The sequence below is a fragment of the Blastocystis hominis genome, assembly GCF_000151665.1.
Source record: "Blastocystis hominis, Singapore isolate B (sub-type 7) whole genome shotgun sequence assembly, scaffold_3".
NCBI lineage: Eukaryota > Bigyra > Opalinata > Blastocystidae > Blastocystis > Blastocystis hominis.
In genome coordinates this window covers 1,100,114-1,119,231 of record NW_013171838.1, presented here as the reverse complement: position 1 = coordinate 1,119,231, position 19,118 = coordinate 1,100,114, and the positions used below count along the sequence as shown (strand labels likewise).

Sequence of the window (19,118 nt, the reverse complement as noted above, 5' to 3'; positions counted from 1 at the left end):
TTGTTTGTTTATGAGAGTCTTTCTTTTTGTTACCTTGCTTGGGTGCGCCTTCTCGTGGCACAGTCACAATACCGCACGTTCTTTTCTGTAGATATTCAACATGCGGTGATTCTTCAAATTGCTCTGAATTCTGTACGTCCTTCGATACGGGTACGAGTTTTCTCTCGCATTACTTTATTGTAGAGGCAGACTATTAACCAATTGGAATCTCTCGAAGAGAACAACTATGTACACGTCGCATCAATACGTTTACTCATAGGGATTGACTGACAAGTACTCGGCAGTATCATACTTTTCCTCCCATTCAACTCAAGGCCTGTTGGGCAGATGTTGCAAAGTTTCAGCCTGCGTATAATGGAACATGGACCTGGCACATTGTCGATATGAAGCAATTCTCCGTTTGAGTTCATACCTTCCTGCTGATTCCCTAGTCCTCGCTTCATCTCCGGAGGGAAGGAGAGGAAAACCTTCTCTCCAAAATCGGCGAGTTTCTCCGCACCACGCGTCTCTTCGCCTCAAATCAAAAAAATGTACTTCGCTTCTTTTCCCTCCCACTTCCTTCCAGGCCGAAAACCTCCGTTTCCTCGTCCATCTCATCGGCGATCTCCACCAGCCCTTCCACACGACTGGAAGTGAGGATCAGTGTACATCATGATCATCATCCCTTTCCCTCAGACGGCTCCACAATTCCCGTCCAACTCGACGATTCCATCGAAAACCTCCACTTCTTCACCGACCGCGCCGCCGATGCGACGCTCAATCCCATCGCTCTTCCCTTCACCGCGGGAATCCAGGATTATATCGCGGTTCTCGCGGAATCGATTTCCCGCCAATGCGTTCTCGATCCCTCGCAGCGTCCCATCACGCAGGACCGCTTGCTGCGCTGGGCGTTCACGTCGTACGCGCGCGCCAACACAATTTTGGAGGTGGGTTCCGCGGGGAATTGGCGATTTTTAGAAGGTGAAAAAAAGCGGGAAACTGACGGAGAACGCGAAGGAACTCGAGGAAATCCAGACGATTCTGGTGGAGCAGATGTGTTTGGCGGGGAAACGACTGGGCGTCGCGTTGGAGCAGATCGATTCCCGCGGGAATGTGTCGGTGGTGTGGGTGGCGATTGGCTTGGTGGTGGTGTGGTTGGCGGCGCGGATGGCTCCGCGTGTGAAGAGCAAGCATTTGCTGTGATTCTGTTTTTTTAATGTGTGTGTGAAAGGAAGAAAGAAAGTAGGAATGGGGGAGAAGAGTAAGGGATAGAATGTTTCTTTAGTTTATTATTGCATTGACGCTAAAAAGAATGAATGTATTCCTATTTTTAGGAGTTCCGAGTGTTTGTTTGAAACAGGTGTGAGGAGTGAAAAGGGGTGAAGAAATGAGTGAAAAGGGGTGAAGAAATGGGTGAATGAATTATCTGTGAAAAGTCATCAACACAAAAATAAAACCAGACTATTAATAGGCAACAAGAAAATCACTGTGCTCTCGCTTCTCCTCTTTTGCCCATATACCAAAATGTCAACACTTTGTTCCTTTTCAAACAATCTCACTCAATGCTATTCAAACAAACACCCAAAACCAAAGCCATTCCCCCATTTCACTTCGATTTACTTCGATCCAACACAGCAAAAAATGCCTCCTGCGGAATCTCCACATTCGCAATGGTCCGCAGCTTCTTCTTCCCGCGTTTCTGCGCCTCCAGCAATTTCTTCTTCCTCGTCGAATCGCCTCCGCCCACCAGCTTCCCTCCCTTCACCAGCACATCCTTCCGATACGGCGCGATCCGTTCCCGCGCAAAAATCTTCGCCCCCACAGCGGCCTGCAAAATCACTTCGTACTGCTGCCTCGAAATAGTCTCCTTCAGCCGCAGCAAAATCTCCCTCCCCCTGCTCTCGACTTGCTTCCGATTGCACACGAAGGCCAGCGCGTCCACCGGCTTCCCGTTCAGCAGAATGTCCACCTTCACGACATCGTCGGCCTCCCAGCCGCCGTCCTCGTACTCCAGCGACGCGTAGCCGGAGGACCGGTTCTTCACGACGTCGTAGAAGTCCACGACGACCTCCGCCCAGGGCATGCGGTACTTCAGAAGCACGAGCTGATTGTCCAGATAGCGGATTTCCGACTCCGTGCCGCGACGATCGCGGAATAACGTCATCAAATCGCCGAGATAGCGAGACGGCGAGACCACCGAAACGTCCACCATGGGCTGGAGAATGCGCAGCGTGTCGCAGGGCGGCGGCATTTCCGAGGGTTTGTTCACCTCGATGGTTTCTCCGGTCTTGAGCACGGCGCGGTGCGGAACGAAGGGCGCCGTGACGAGAACGGGCATGCCGAACTCGTTGAAGAGCCGCTCCTGGAAGATGTTCATGTGCAGCACGCCCAGATACCCGCAGCGAAAACCCATTCCCAACGCCTGGCTGGACTCCTGCGCCACGCTCACCGAGTTGTCGTTGAGCAGAAGTCGCTCCAGCGCGGTGCGCATGTCCTCGAAGGACGATTGGTCGACGGGGTAGACGGAGGCGAACACCATGCGCGACGGCGTGGAGAAATGGGGAAGCGGGGCGGGCTTGGGGGTGGAGGAAGAATAATCGCGGTTGTGGATGATGGTGTCGCCGAGATAGATCTGCTTGTTGTCTCGGCAGCCGAGAACGATGTAGCCGACATTGCCCGCTTGGAGCTTGGAAATGGGGACGGAAAAGGGAAGCAGAAGACCCAATTCGAGAACGTCGAATCGCTGATTGGAGTGAAACAACATCACTTTGTCGCCCTGATTCACTTCACCGTCTTCGATCTGAATCGAGCAGATGATGCCCTTGTAGGTGTCGTACCAGCAGTCGCAGATGCGAGCGCGGAACGGGTTTTGGACGCTTCCTTGCGGCCAGATGATGGTGCTGATGACCTTGTCAAAGATCGCGTCGATGCCGAGATTCTTCTTGGCACTGCAGCACAGAATGTCGTTCGGGGGGAGCTTCAAAACGTCCGTGATTTGCTGCTTGCAGCGAGCCACGTCCGCGTGAGGAAGATCGATTTTGGTGATGACGGGGATGATGTCGAGGTTCTATCGATGATGCCGGAAATAGAGATGAAAACATGCTTCTTTGCACTGTAAAACGTGGATAGTGTCTGAGCCTGGATACCTTGCGTTGCATCCACCAACATGAGTACGCCCTGACAAGCGACAAGACTTTTTTCGACTTCGTATGAAAAATCCACGTGTCCAGGCGTGTCGATCAGATTCAAGAGATAGTTTTCGCCGTCCTTTGGAGAACGAACCAACATGCTTGCAGTTTGCGCCTTCACAGTAATCCCACGCTCACGCTCCACTTCCAAATTATCCAAAAATTGAGCTTGGGCATTCTCAGGAATATTTCCTGCTCGTTTCATGATTGCGTCGGCGAGAGTACTCTTTCCATGGTCAATATGGGCGATGATACTAAACGTACGGCAGTTTTCAATCGGAACGGATAGATAATTGGATACAATGTTCTCCGTGTTCGGTCCAAACTGTCCAGTGAATCTAAAATTAGGTCAGCTAAAAAAAGAGTACTGTGTAAAAGCACGAACACACGACTTTAGAAAATGTTGTTTATAAAAGGATCTGAGTGGTACCCGTAGAATTCTACTTGATAGCATCTCCAGAATATAGGCATTAATTCTAAGTAAAAGGAGCTATCCCAGTTTTATGGATTCCCGAAATAGGATGTATTTTCTGTTGTTATGAGACAACAGCAAGAGAGCAAAATGGGAACGTGTATTCGTGGTGCATTAAATACCCTACTCCCTACCAGAGTCAGTTTCCATTTTAGCAAGGCTCAGTATTTTTGTTATAACGGACGTCCCCTTTCTCTAAAAAATGGGGAATATAGTTAAAACTCTAGTTGTTATCATTTTTGCTATATGCTACACCTGGTTTTCCACTGTAATGTATAGTCGTATATTACGTAGTTTTGTGCTAGTATATTGATTTCCAGAATATTATAATTTACAACAACATTCTGTTTCGCAAGACAGCCTTTTTGCTGTAAGCGAATTGTCGAACCTTACCAGTTTGCGGGGTGTGCCTGTTCAGAAAGGGGGAAATGACTTCCAGCAGGTTCCTGTTCACTTTTTCAATGTGAAAGAGCTGAACAAGTTACATTCGGATAACACAGCGTCTGGAATTAATGACAACAACGAACTCCAGATAAAGGTTATTAAGGAAATACCCCTTTCTGAAGGCGATGATGTTAGCAACAAGATGACCAAATCCCCGGCATCAATTACTGTCAATAAAAAGGATGAAGTAAATGCTAAAGAAGCAAAAAATATTATACCATTAATAAAGGTGAAACAAGCCGAAAAAGCACAGGGGCAGATGGAATCTGCCGAGTTGGTGAAAAGTGAGGACTCGAATAAGTCAGCCGAGTCTGTGATAAGTGAAAACTCAAAGAGCGAGCGTGGTAATAATGAATCTGCCAATCCCAACGAACTGAATGGATTAAGTGGTTCCAGTTCATCGAAAGTTTCCAATGATCCTAACGGATCAAGTGTGTCAAGTGTTTCCTCCAATGGTTCTAACGAGTCCAATGGCTCCAATGTTTCCAATGTTTCTGGCGGTTCTACGAACTCTGGAGTTGCGTCCAAGAGCGAGAACTCGCCTGTCAGTGATTCTTCTGTGACCAGCGAATCGACCCCGTTTTCTTCCTCCCCCTTCAATGCAACGACCCTTCCTCCCACTCCCTTCGTCCGTCCAAAAGACTTTTTCCACAAGATCAACTACGGATTTGGAACGCGTTCCAAGTGGAACCGATACTTTGAAGAATTCAAGCAATTCCAAGCGGAGTTCGCTCTTTTCCTCACTTCTCATGGCCCTAGAACCCACACTTCGAACAACAAAGTCGTTTACATTAAGCGAGGCACCACCGGAATCTCCGGCGAAATGATCGGGATCTGCGATAGTCTCCTCGTCGCGATGATCACCAACAAACATCTCGAATGTTTTTTTCTCTCCCGCTCTCTCATCTTCTCTAGTTACAAGTCGAATCGTCACAGATCGCCTTTTCAACTTCGGTCTTCCCTTCGCTTTTATGAACACCACCAAAGAAGAAGCGAGTATTTCTCCCTTCTCTCCCACCATTTTCCTTCTAGAACTCCTTCGCCAATTCGCTCCTCCCTCCTACACCGAAGAATACAAACAGATCGCCATCGGCCGCGGCAAGCCCGACCCTTTCGCCGATCCCCTCGGTCTCCTCGGCATGGAGGGTCCCGTTCTCGTCTCCACGCTCCACGTGATGGCCGATCGGCTCTTCAAAGTCCAGCGAAACCTCCCTCTCTACCGCAAATTCGGGCTCATCCGCGAGCGCGGCGATCTCCCGCACGGCCGTGCCGAGCTCTACTATTTAGTGGATGTGTTCTACAATCGCTGCATTCACTCGATGTTCGTGCCGACGGATCCGATCCGCGCGTTGATGAAGCCGTATCTCGATGAATTGGGGAACGGCGTGCGGATCGGAATCCACATTCGAATGGGAAATGGACACGCCGATTGGAAGGATTCGCGCGCGTTTATGGACCAGAAGCATGTGAATCGGTTCCTGAACGAGCTGAAGCGGTTCGTGAAGAACGCGCTGTGGAGGACGAAGGGGAAAATGGACGTGAAATTGTTTGTGTCCACCGATTCGTCCGATGAGGAGGAGCTGATGAGAAAGAAGTTCCCCGGAATGGTCGTCACCACGTCGGGGTTCGAGAGATCGCACGTGGGCGGGATTTATAAGACGAAAGTGACGGAGAACGCGGTGACGAAGGCGGTGCTGGATGTGTTGCTGCTGGGAGAATGTGATTATTTGTTTATTACTCCTCGCAGCGGATTTAGTAAGATCGGACAGTATTTTGCGGATGAGGGTACGCCGTTTGTTTATCTATTGCGTGTTTGTTGCATACACTTTTTTGTGGTGATTTTGGTTGATGGAGGACGATAATTTTCAGCAGCAACAGGACGAACTCTGTGCTCTTGAAGCTATCTATGCCGATTCTTTTACAAAGTAGGGAGTTTGGGAATCAGCCGTAATTCGAGTAGAATCCCTCCTAACTCCTTTAAGATTACTATTCCAAATGACAAAGGACGCTCCGAACTAACGCTCACAGTTCATTACCATAAACAATATCCCTCTGAGTGCTACCCTAAATTTACAGTGTATGCCGAGTGGCTTTCGGATGATCAAATTGCGAAAATAGAAGAAACCTTGGTATTTGCTCATTCTGGCGTTTTCATTCTAGATGGAACAGTTTGCAGAGAACCCAGGTCAAGTTATTGTTTATAACTGGGTGGAATGGCTTCGTGAGAATGTCCAGCCCAAGGCGTTGCAAGAAAAGTAGAATTGGCTCTTTTCTCTCAATTAGCGATGCTTCGGAAGTGTCGCCCGAACCTAGGCTCTCTCCCAGAGCGAACAGTGTTTCAAAATCCAAAGCACCTTCTCACCCTGATCCTCTTCCAGTAAAGGAATTCAGTTCAGGAGTTTCTGAGCACGGTTTCGTCCGCCCCCCGAACTGCGTACCTTGCATGATTCCTTGTTCTAACAAACAGCCTGAAGTGTTTTCTGACGAAGCGTTTACCGATCGCAAAAGCACGTTCCAAGCCCACTGCGCGGAGATTCACTCGGAGCAGGACGCCAAATTAGTGCTTGAATACCTGTACAGTAACAATAAAATCCAAAGGTAGAAACGTGGAAACCGAATGAGCGTATAGAGCGACGCATAACATGTGGGCGTACCGAATCTACGATGAGAATCGAGGCGTGTGGATCGAAGAAAACGACGATGACGGGGAATCTGCAGCGGGGAGCCGCATGGCTTTGTTGGTAAGCGATTTTCGAAGGAAATCAAGCGCAGCTGAACATTATGAATGTAAAGAACGTGATGGTGGTGGTGTCGCGATGGTGGGGAGGGATTTTGCTGGGTCCGGATCGGTTTAAACACATCAACAACGCGACTCGGAACGTTTTAGAGAAGTGTGGTTTTGTGGATGCGGATCATCTTCATAAGAAAAAGAAATCGAGTGTTTGTTGGAAACAGAAAAAGAAATCACGATCGGGTTTTGAGAGGAACCTTCCGGGGCTCCAGACACGCTTTGAGTGACTTTCCGACTGAGCATTTGCTGCAGAGATCCCGATTTAAAAGGACTGGAATTGGGTGAATTGAAGTATTTGCTGTGTGTTGTCGGGGCGTTCGATCGCTTCGCTGGATTTGCGTCCTCCGCAGCGTTCGCAACGCCTCGCTTTTCTCCACTGATTCGGTTAAAAAAGGGGGATTGCGCGGAGGAGACGGAAGGGATGGACTGCGAAGACAGGGGCTGTGTGAGAGTTTGGAAGGCAGACTGGGATTGAGATTGAGATTGAGATTGAGATTGGGATTGGGATTGAATGCGAGTTGGGACGGAAGGGAAAGAAGGAAGGGGCGTCTGAATTCGATTTTCAGATGGATTCAATGACGTGTTCGATGAATTGTTTATGGATGGATTCACAGTTTGATTCATGGATGGATTCAGAGTTTGATTCACTTTCGGCGACTCTTCTTGAAAGTTCTGCATCCATTCCGCATCAATTCGATCCGCCTCTTCCACCAAATCTCCCAGCCAATCCTCGTCATTCTCCGCCAACGCTCCCTCTCTCTTTCCCTCCTCCTCCTCCTCCTTAAAATACTTCGTCGATCGCACGCCCTTCCCTCTCTCACCTCCCTCCTCCTTCTCTCTCTGCATCACTTCTCGGCTCGCTTCCTGCAGTCGGTTCCGCCCATTCCACTCTCTTCGCAGCCATTCCTGCTGCCGTCGCCTCAACAACCCGCGCGACTGAAATGGCCGCTCCAGCACAATACTATTCGCCTCCAAAAACGAATTGATCAGCTTCAAGAACACTTCTCCGTACTTCGACACGAACTGCGGCGTGATTCGATCCAGCGTGATCAATTCTTCTTGAGTGGTCGGCACCGTCCACGCCATTTCCTGCAAGACTGGCGTCGTGAAGCTCACGTTCCCGATGATCTGCTGCAAGAACGACCGGTACATCAGCAAGTGATCATACAGTCGCTTCCGCAGCGTGTCGTCCAGTCGCGAAGGAATCTCCATCACGTTCGAGTTGTCGATCAGTCCGTGAGCGTCCGTTTCTTCGCTCGTCTCCATCGAAACGGCCTTGGCGGGCTGCGGAGCGGGCGCCAGCTTCGGGCGCGTAATGTGGATCTGCAGACTTCCCTGCGCGAGACGATCCGCGTTGCTTCCTGGAACGAGATAAACGGCGCCCCAGCCACTCGACAGCCGCGTGTGCTTCTCCGCCAGACAGTCTTTCTGCAGCAGATCGGTCACCAGCTTCTCCATTTCGGGCTTGGAGATGTCCTTGGCGCAGCCGTACGAGGGATGCGACTGCACGAACGCGAGCACGTGCGGCTTCAGACCGCTGTGCAGTCCGCGAGCGGCCGAAATCAGCATGTTGGTCGTCAGCGGCGCTTTGCATTCGGACACTACCTTTCATAGCGAGAGAAAAGGGGAAACGGAGGCGGACCAGCTCGATGGCGATGTGCGTAACGTCAACGACTTCGAAATCGCGGGGCTGCGAGCAGTTGTCGCAGAGCTGGTGCATCGGAACGCCGCAGAAATCGCGATTGAAGACCTCGGAGAAGTACTTGAGAATCTGGCAGCGGCGACAATCCTCTTTGTTTTGGCAGTACGTCACCACGCGCCGAAGTTCCTGCAGATTGTGGTTGATCATCGACGTGTTCTCGTTCTGGCGAATCAGATTCTCCGCCGTTTTCTTGTCCTGGAAGTTGAAGTAGAGAATGCAGTCGGCAGGGTTTCGGTCGCGACCAGCGCGTCCCGCTTCTACCAATCAATCCGCCCCATCTCCATCCATCTACCTTGATAATAATGCGTCAGCGAATGCGGAAGCATGTAGTGAATCACGAACCGAACGTCCGTCTTGTTGATCCCCATCCCAAAAGCCACCGTCGCCACGATGATCTTCAGCTGGTCCTCGCTCCACTCTCGCTGAATCCGCTCCCGCTCCATCGGCTCCAATCCCGCGTGGTAAAACCCGATCTTTCTCTCATATCCCTCATTCTTCATCGCTTCTTGCAGGTCTTTGCACACCTTCTCGCACGCCATCTGCGTTCCGCAGTAAATGATCCCCGTGTTGTTCAGCTGCTTCGAGAGAATGTACGCGCTCACATCGCTGATAAACTGCCGATGGTTCTTCTTCGATCGGACCTCGTAGCGGAGCTCCGGCCGATTAAACGACTTCTGGAACACCAAAATCTCCTTCCCGTTCACCAGGAGCAGTTTCAAAATGTCGTTCTTCACCGTCGCCGTCGCCGTCGCCGTGAACGCCATCAGCGGCACGTTCTGGAAGAACTCAAACCGCACCTTCCCGAGCTCTTTGTAGTCCACGCGGAAGTCGTGGCCCCACTGACTCATGCAGTGGACCTCGTCGATCACGAACAGAGACAGAAAGCCCAGCGAGCTCAGCGCACGCAGCAAGTTCTTCATGCTCTCGCTCTTGTTCAGCTTCTCTGGGGTCGTGTACACCAGCTTCAGCCGAGGAAACTGCCGTGTTCGCACCGAATTCCACAGAGCGGACGGGACCTCGCCGCCACTGCTGCCCGTCATCGCGCCCACCTCCACGCCGGCTTCTTGCAGCCCGCGAATCTGGTCCTGGACGAGCGAAATCAAAGGCGAGACGACGACGGTGATGCCCGGGAGGAGGAGAGCGGGCAGCTGGTAGCACAAACTCTTGCCTCCGCCTGTGGGCATAATGCAAAACACGCTTCGTCCCGTCAGCACGGTCTTCATGACCTCCATCTGCCCCGACCGGAAGGCGTTGTGGCCAAAAACCTCCTTGTTTTTGTCGAGCAGTTCTTTGTCAGAAACGGGGCAGTTCTTTAGAAGTCCAGAAATATCCCGGATTTCGGTTCCGTCGCCGAACGTCACCGAAAAGGATTTGTGCTCCACTTTGGCGGTTGAGTCGATCGGGAACGTGGAGTTCGCAGTGGCGAACTGAATGGAGGTGCTGTTCACAGTCGCCTCTTCAACTCCCGAAGTATCCATGTCTTGGAAGGGCAGTGAATGATCCAGAAGACTGGAGGAAGGAGCGAAAGGAGCGAAAGGAGGAGGGGGGCAAAAGGGTTGGTTTTGAGGAATGCTAGAAGAGGGAGAAGAAAAGGGGAGAGAGAGAGAAGATTGGGAATGAGCAGTTTTGCAGGGAGGGGGAAAGCTGTTTGGTGGGACAGAAAACGGGGGATGGATTGAATTCGCTCTATAGAGTTCTGGTTGTGGCTGTGGTTGCGGTTCTGGTTGTGATTCTGGTTGTGGCTGAATAGTGAAAGACGAAGCGAGTCCAACTCTAGTAGAACTACTAGGATTACACGACTTATGAATATCAGAAGAAGAACGCTCCTCTTCCAAAACCAGCGACTGCTCGATTGAATTCACTTCTCGCAAGAGGTCCTCATCCAAGGTTAAATCTTCTACGGTATTTGGAGTTGAATCTTTATATGGAACAAGATTTACTGACTGTGTAGGTACAGAAACAGGTTGTTGCCTTTTACAAGGTTTCGAAGCGAAAAGCAGTTGTTTGTGTTCGCTACAAGTCCAGTCACAACACTTTTTATAAGGAACTATAGGCGGTGTACTAAATACTATTATAAAATACACTGTATTCTACAAGTTTTGTATCTCTTTGTTTTCTGCGTCCAGCCTATACTTCAGGCAATCTGTCAAATGAGATCTAATCTAGACAATAACACTTCACAGCCAAATATACATTGTGAAGCCATTTCAAAATAGAGTGAGTAATAGGCTCCTCTTTTGAATCATTTGGCATTCTAAAACTCGTAGAGTCACACTAAAATAAAACGAGAGTGATATTCAAAAATACTAAATACCCGCCAAATAGAAACTGCCTCATATTTTCATATTCTGAATTAAATAGAAATGGCATGTTGGCGGTTAATTATATATTCGTATTTCAAAGCAGAGGCAGTGATGGTTAAATGTTAAAAGGTCATTTTGCTGATTATAAGGCCAGGCCTAATTATCAAGAAAAGAATAGAAGGAAATAGCTAAAAATATCGTGTACTGGCATAATTGTATCAAATAAGGTTCTTTGACAAATCAACCGACCCGTTTGTTCTTATAATCCGTAAAGGAGTCATTTCAGGGTTTATTAATTGGAAACAGCACACTACTCCTGCATACCTATTGTATTTGGATTATATCACCATAGTTAATCACCTTATCGTCCTATGAATACATTCTCAGCAAATACAAATAATAGCAGAATACGACTTTCAAGAGGAAACGATGAGTATTAGTCTTTGTGTGGATTTTACAAACAATAAGAATGAAGCAGAGGATTGAATTGGGAATAAAAGGAGCACAGCCAAAAATAGATTACTTAACTTATTACACATTCTTTTCATTCTTTTTGAAAATGGGTTGTCGCTGGAAGATAATTGAGAAATTAACATATGGAGTTCATATCTATTTGAAATAGTATAATAGAATATGAATATGGAAATACGTAAATGATTTAATTCAAAGCAGTCGTATTTATGGTAATCAAAATCATGATTGTTTGAGAAGCTCGATAATATGCACTTCTTGATTGTAACGAATAAACTCGAAACCATTTTGAGAATAACCAACAATTAGTTACTGTATAGAAGAAATGAAGATTGTGAACAACAAAGGAGGTTATTACCATGATACCAAAGTATACTATTGAGCACAAATCCTTTTTCTGTGTAGCCATGTACTTCCATTACAATTATATGTAGAAATAACAGTCTTAATTATTAACAAATGACACTGAGCGAATTAACTAAGAACAAACAAATCAGGATAAAGAGAAAGATTAGAATTCCTTTATAACATTAATCTATATAGTAATAAATGAAACACAAAGTATCAAGCAAATTTATATAAATAGAAAAAACTATCAATTATACTTTGTCAGATAAGCATGATCAATGAAATCTAGGGACAGTATAATACTAAAAAATAGTTAATAGCAATTACTTATTCAACTGCTACTGGCTAGGCATTATACAGTCCTTGTTTTAGGGATATGACATTAATCTATTGTACATGTGATAAATAACTATATTAAAAATTAAGGCATAATATATATATAGTATTTGGTTTTTAATAAACAACCTTTAATTTGAATACTAATAATCATGCTCAAAACAGTAGTTCAAAATCTCTCAATGATAATGATCGTTACTCTCTTATTTGGACAAGATTAGCGAGTATGGGAGAAACATCTAAAAATGGAAGTACGACAATCAAACTATACTCGAAATTGATTTAGTTTGAACATGACCAAAAGTAGGTGAGTCATCATCATTAGGTAGACTTACAGTTTGAAGGTTTGGAATATCTAATTACAGTCATTATTCTTTATTCAAAAATACTTTCCAATGTCACTACACGAGGATATTCAAAACTATATTTTAAAGAAGTTAGTGATGCTAGATTTGGAAGATCTATTTTCAATCAGTTCGAATCATTTCATCAGTACTTCGCATTGTCAACGAACATGATGAATCATCAATTCCACGAAGTGCACAATAACTCAGTTCAATTTTCTGTAATGATGGAAGATCTACATCAATCATCTCATTCGAATTCATTCAATACTTTCAATTATTGTTGATAAGGATTTATGGAATGTCCACCAACCTAATGTAATGGATTGTAGATTTGGAAGATCTATGCATTACCCAAATATTCAATATCAGCGCAATACCTCGAATCACAAACGAACTACCATAGAAATTTGTAGAATGATCTTCCATCGAACCAATTTGAATGGATTGTAATTGTGGCAGATTCTTCAATTCAAAGTCGCCTCCAAAATCACTGAAACTATATCTACCAATTTGAATGGATTCCAATGATTCACAATTCAATATGTGGAATGATTTCGATTTGTTACTATTCTCCATCCATTCTGATGCAGAATGAGGATTACTCAAGAAAGAAGTGGTCAATTGATTAAATGAATTGTCTCCAATTATTAAATTCTTTAATAGATTCATTCCATTGATATAAAACATCTTTACTAATTGAAAATTATTATTGCCAATTTCAATTGATTCTAATGATTTATATGAAGATAAATCGAGTTCTGCTGTTTTCTGAAATGAGGTTGCTCCTAATATTAATCTCTTTAATTTTGGTAAATCTAGATAGTATACAGTCAATATCACATAAATACCTCGAATCACAAACGAACTATAATAGAAATTGCGTGACCCACTTCCAATTGTACCAATTTGAATGAATTGTAATTGTGGTAGATTCTTCAATTCAAAGTCTCCAGCATAATCACTGAAACTATATTCACCAATTTGAATGGATTCCAATGATTCACAATTCAATATGTGGAATGATTTCGATTTATCATTTCCATAATCATTCTTTTTCTGAGTAAATGAATTATTTCCGATTTTGATAGTTTTCAATCGATTCAATCCATCGATTTCGAATGTTTGCACGGATCCAAAACTTTTATCGCCGATTTCGATTGATTCAACTAGAGTATATCGCGAGAAATCAAATATTGTGAATTCTTTGTCACTACAAGCCCAACCTGGAATGATTATAGAATTGACAGATGAATTTAACGATTGAATATAGAGTTGACAATCGATAAGCGCATATATTACACCGCAATCTAATGTCAATAAGAAACATGAAAGATACTTTTACAATCACTATTCTCTACATACTTGAATGAATCAGGTAGCTCGACATTTTGAAGATTTGGAATATCTAAATACTATCAATATTCAATATTCAGAAATACTTTCCAATGTCACTACATGAGGATATTCGAAACTATATCCTACGGAAGTTATTGATGTTAGATTTGGAAGATCTACAAAGCAAATCATAACCAATCAATTCATTATTACTTCGAAGTGTCAATGAACAAGAATTATCATCCCATGGATTTCCATTAAGTGCTTGATAACCGAGTCGAATGGATTGTAATGATGGAAGATCTACATCAATCAACTCATTCGAATTCATTCAATACTTTCGATTATCGTTGTTAAGAATTCTTTGAATGCACGACCACCTAATGTAATGGATTGTAGATTTGGAAGATCTATGCATTTAATCATTTTCAATATCATATCAATACCTCGAATCTCAAAGGAACCATAATAAAATGCACTATTACCTATTGTAATAGATTGTAGATTTGGAAGATCTATGCATTTAATCATTTTCATTATGATATCAATACCTCCAATCTCAAAGGAACCATCAGAAAATGCCCAATCACCTATTGTAATGGATTGTAGATTTGGAAGATCTATGCATTATCCAAATATTCTATATCATATCAATACCTCGAACCACAAATGAACTATAACGGAAATTTGTAGAATAATCTTCCATCGTACCAATTTGAATGGATTGTAATTGTGGTAGATTCTTCAATTCAAAGTCTCCAGCATAATCACTGAAACTATATTCACCAATTTGAATGGATTCCAATGATTCACAATTCAATATGTGGAATGATTCCCATTCATCATCTCCATTACTATTCTTTTGGTGAGTGAATGAATTGTTGCCGATTTTGATAGTTTTCAATCGATTCAATCCATCAATCCTAAATGTGTGCACGTTTACAAAGCAATTATTGCCAATTTCAATTCTCTTTAAATAAGGATAATTAGACAATTCAAATGTCTTTAAATACTTTCCAGATCCTGATTCTACTATATATGATTTTTGCTTAGATCTGATTCCATGTGGTCCATTATTCGGATAAATTGCTGTGAAATAGTTATAGAAAAGTATGATAGAAATTACAGCTACAATCATTGATATATATATATTCTCCAGTAGTGTTCCATACAATCTTGCTGTATTCAATTTAGAAAAAACGCCTTTCCTTACCTTTGTATAATCATCCTTTCCAAATTCTTCTCTTTCTTCTTTTCGTGGATAACCCATTTCCAAACTATCAACAAATCCTCCTTCATACACTTTCTCACCATTCTTATATTCTATCATTCTATCATCACGAAATTGTTTCAATAATGTCACTTCTTTACCTTCTTTCCATACACTCACACGACTAATCTTTCCATCCTCATAAGAATAACAAAACCCTTCACTATTTCCCAACTCATCTTTCTGACTAATTCGAATGATTCTTCCTTTTTCATCCAACTCTTTCCAATATCCCTTTCCCATTTCATTCGATGGTACTATATTCAGTTTCTTACCTTTCTTATAATATCCATCAAATACCACGTTGCCATTTTCATCATATTCTTGTCCTCTTCCCTCTCGATATCCGTTTACAAAGTAACCTTTATAGAACAAAATACCATTTTTACAGAGTGTGCAAGGTCCTGAAGCGATTCCATCCACAAATGTCAGAGTTGCCATCAGAGTATTATCCTGAGAATAAATACTGGATTCTCCGTTCATTTTCCCGTTTTTCATTGTTGTTTTGATAAGACAACCTTCATGAGGTTTACCAACTTCAATATGAGTTGGACCATTTGTTTCTCTTCTTGACTTTATAGGGAACTGCTCCGAAACGTTGTATTCCCACCACTTGTCTTTTTCGTCAGTTTTATCACTAGCATTGTTTATTGTTGGTAATTCGATGTTAGTAACGTGAATAGCACCCTTTGACAAATTACTCATTTACAATCAATAGATAATAGTGTGTAAAAGCCAAGGCAAAACCGAATCTACTAGATTCTTGATAATCAAATGATGACTGTCCGTTTTGTGCGTTTCATTTATATCCATTCATATTTGCCTTATCATTTGAACAATCAAAAGTCTGCATTTAAAGTAGCATGATACAGAAATATAACTCCGCTTATTCATTTCCATTCTTAAGGAACATTTCTGTGCTTCCCCAGTACATCCAAATTGTTCATCTTTGAAGGAAAAATCCTGGGATTATTTGTGCCTCTATCATATTGTTGATGTTGCTACCACTTTTGTGGTATACGTTTGATTGTTGAAGTGGATCACGTTATTCTGTAGAACCTGCATCTATTTTAATCATCTCAATTATATAGCTTTGTGTAACCCATGAACTGTTTTGTTCCTACAATGAATAAAACAGAGAACAAAGCAAAGTGATATTATTAGCTGCAGATTCCTATCTGTTACTCATCTACATCTCCCTAGTCGTTTATATTGTTTTCTATCGATTCACTAATACAAGTACTTTCTCTGTGACACGGCTATATGAAGTTGTTCTGTACTAAATACGCCAGATTGCGTATTGTGATGATCAAATATCTCGCCATGAGTTGCATGTATGATATTCAATTCTATTTCATTACCTCATTAGCAAATCACTGATTTCTTTTGGCAATATAACACTTTTATAGGGAATTCTAATTTTACAAATAATAATAACTCTATTATGTGGACTACACTCTATTCTTTACTCTAATATTCTGATTGTGACAGAAGATTGCACGGTTCAACCCTACTAATCACTCTCTTTCATACTCCTCCTCATTCGCTTCATTCTTACTCCTACTTATCATATCATTAAGCTATCATTACTATATTCATTCTATTCACATCACCTTTCAGCTTTTCAATATCATTGTATTCTTTCTTAGCCCACGTTGTTTCGAGTTGGAGTCACCACTCAATTTTAAACAGTTTTACTCTCCATTCGTTATGAATGGGAATTGTACAAACGACCAGCGAAAAGTACTAGGTACGGCTCAAAGTCATACCGATTCTCGCAGAAGATAATCAATATTTGTGAAAATAGAAGAAACTGTGAATTCCTTTCAACTTCATCTATCATATTACGAATCTTGTCTAAACGTACTGGAAAGCCTTCTATTTTCCTCCCATTTAATTAAGAAATGGTTTCCTAACAAACAGTAAATCAGTTTAAGAACTATTCTTCAATTGCCCACTTGTTTTCCTCACGAATCTATTCGTTACTACGGCCCATAATACCCACCTTCGCCTCTTCTTCAGGAGTAAAGTCAGAGACTATCTTAAATGTGGTACGGATTTCCTCAGGAGACTTTCCCTTAATCAGACTGGCCACCTTCGCACAACTTTGTTATAGAAAAAGAAAAGAACGTACGCAACCTCCAATAGGGGCTGGATCAGCAAGAAATTAGCAGCCACAATTAGGTCCATAAGGTCTTCGACAGAAATGTTGATGAAGTTGGCATCCCATTCCGATACGATATCACGCATGTTGCTGCTCTTCAACGGCCTCTCGATCTCGGCCAGAGGGTTATCAATATGATAATTACCTGGGAATCATACCAGCTCGTAAATTCTACAAAACGCAATGATTCTTGACAAAGTATTTTCACCAATATTATCTAATACTACTGTATTGTCATGAATATCGTGGTTATCTCTCTTTTCCTTGAGATACTCAGACATGTCCAGTATTCGAGAATCAACTATCTGCTTTTCCCCCTCCTTGCTAACAAGTACGATCTTATCCGTAGTCTCCATACTTTATGAAAAAAACAATAATACAGATTACACAAATAACCGCGGACAAACCGACCTTTTCATGATTTCACCTTCTCTTTATATCTCGAGCGATATAGAAATGTCTCCGTATGGAGACTCTTGAGATACACAAAAATCGCGTTGGCATACTGATTGTAGCAGATGTTGGAAATTGAGCGCTGCCTCCCGCCTTTTTTCTGATTTGGAAAAAGTATTCCACGAAATGCTTTGGCTTCCGTGCTGTTCCATGGCCTCCTGTAACTGTTCCTTCACTTCTCCGACAAACGCCTGATATTCGACGCTTGAATCAAGAGAAGGATTGTCCAACTCCTGTAGCGTTGACGGGTCGGGGATGTTTAATGTCACATCAGCATTATCCAACGAGGGTGGCTCAAAATCCATGTTATCTCCTGTTTCCTCCGGTTGCATTTGAGACACCTCCATAGATTTCTTTCCACTGAGTAGTGGCACTTTCAAGAGTTGTTGCAGAGAATCTCCATAACAGTTTGAAAGGACTTGAGTTTCCAGATTGAACAAAAACCGCTTCCAGTGGTTTAACTTCTGGCGTTTTGAGCGCAGCCTGGAAAAAAGACTCTTCATATCTGACGGACGCATGAGCATTCCTTCCCGACTTAGTTCGAGAGCTACAGATGACGTACTACAAACAAAAGCAACATTGATCTAGAGGAATTGGCTTTCTCTTCTTCGTTTGCTTGTTTCTTTTGTCACCAAGTTTATCGATAGGTTTTAATAAGTATGAATGGCTCAATTGGGATGCAACAGAACTACTGCTATACACAATATACAAATTGATACTCCTCGGGAGAAAGGGGATTGAGATCGAAATCCATGCCCATCGAGTCGGCTGAAGCTCGATTCAGAATACTCAAATTCAGTGATGTTCCGTCATTTCCTCGACGCGATTCCACCTCGACTGCTTGAGCCATTAGAGATTGGTCTGACTGAGGCAATAGGTCATCCAGAATGGTTTGTTGCGTGTATCTCCGCAACATATCCACCTCACCTGAAGTTCCTGATAAGGAAGGATTCGAGCTGGAGGTGAACGAATCATTTAGTAGCGAACTCTCGCCAAAATTCTAAAAGTCATATCACACACACATACGCAATCATACATTTCGCACCCATTCATCAACGATTTTCCCCTCATCCATAGTGATGTCTACATCACAATTCTCTAAGCAACCCGGATTCTTCGGAAGGTTAATGTGCTGGTCACTTCCAAATGCCAGTCCCAGATCAAAACTCTTTTTATCCAAAGATTTTACTTCCACCAACTCACTTTGCAAGCGGAGGCATTCCGACAATAAGAGTTGGCTTTTTTTCTGTGTTAGCTTAGAGATTCCCAGTAAGAGAAGAGCATACATGCGTAAAGGCAAATCTTCTTCCAATTGCTCAATACGCTTTGATTGGTCCTAAAACGTTACGCATACGTAGAGAACGACTACAGCAATAGAAAGGTGAATGATTACTCGCTTCGGGATCATGTTCGGGAACCTAGCAGCTATACACAATTCATTTAGTTCTCCCTTCTCATCGTTCTTAAACTTGTAGTATAGCATATGTATCGGTACTCAATAAACAAAATCTATTT

The 19,118-nt window shown here is 43.4% G+C and overlaps 5 protein-coding genes; 2 read left to right on the top strand and 3 right to left on the bottom strand.

The window, feature by feature from the left end:
• Positions 1-1,585: 1,585 nt before the first annotated feature.
• Positions 1,586-3,372, bottom strand: GSBLH_T00003536001 (uncharacterized protein; the record flags this gene model as incomplete). Its single annotated transcript, XM_013042307.1, has 2 exons — positions 1,586-3,046; positions 3,079-3,372. The coding sequence occupies 2 exons, from the start codon at positions 3,370-3,372 to the stop codon at positions 1,586-1,588; spliced, it is 1,755 nt and encodes a 584-aa protein (XP_012897761.1).
• A 1,682-nt stretch (positions 3,373-5,054) lies between these two features.
• Positions 5,055-5,945, top strand: GSBLH_T00003535001 (uncharacterized protein; the record flags this gene model as incomplete). The annotated part of the gene is made up of 1 exon (XM_013042306.1): positions 5,055-5,945. One exon carries the CDS (start codon positions 5,055-5,057, stop codon positions 5,943-5,945), a length of 891 nt encoding a protein of 296 aa, XP_012897760.1.
• A 365-nt stretch (positions 5,946-6,310) lies between these two features.
• Positions 6,311-7,101, top strand: GSBLH_T00003534001 (uncharacterized protein; the record flags this gene model as incomplete). Its single annotated transcript, XM_013042305.1, has 3 exons — positions 6,311-6,681; positions 6,713-6,824; positions 6,856-7,101. The coding sequence occupies 3 exons, from the start codon at positions 6,311-6,313 to the stop codon at positions 7,099-7,101; spliced, it is 729 nt and encodes a 242-aa protein (XP_012897759.1).
• A 590-nt stretch (positions 7,102-7,691) lies between these two features.
• GSBLH_T00003533001 (uncharacterized protein) lies at positions 7,692-10,054 on the bottom strand (the record flags this gene model as incomplete). Its single annotated transcript, XM_013042304.1, has 4 exons — positions 7,692-7,734; positions 7,764-8,475; positions 8,507-8,833; positions 8,869-10,054. The coding sequence occupies 4 exons, from the start codon at positions 10,052-10,054 to the stop codon at positions 7,692-7,694; spliced, it is 2,268 nt and encodes a 755-aa protein (XP_012897758.1).
• Positions 10,055-16,912: 6,858 nt separating this feature from the next.
• GSBLH_T00003532001 (uncharacterized protein) lies at positions 16,913-17,506 on the bottom strand (the record flags this gene model as incomplete). XM_013042303.1 has 4 exons in its annotated part: positions 16,913-16,961; positions 16,992-17,091; positions 17,121-17,295; positions 17,326-17,506. The coding sequence occupies 4 exons, from the start codon at positions 17,504-17,506 to the stop codon at positions 16,926-16,928; spliced, it is 492 nt and encodes a 163-aa protein (XP_012897757.1). The 3' UTR covers positions 16,913-16,925.
• Between the last annotated feature and the right edge of the window lie 1,612 nt (positions 17,507-19,118).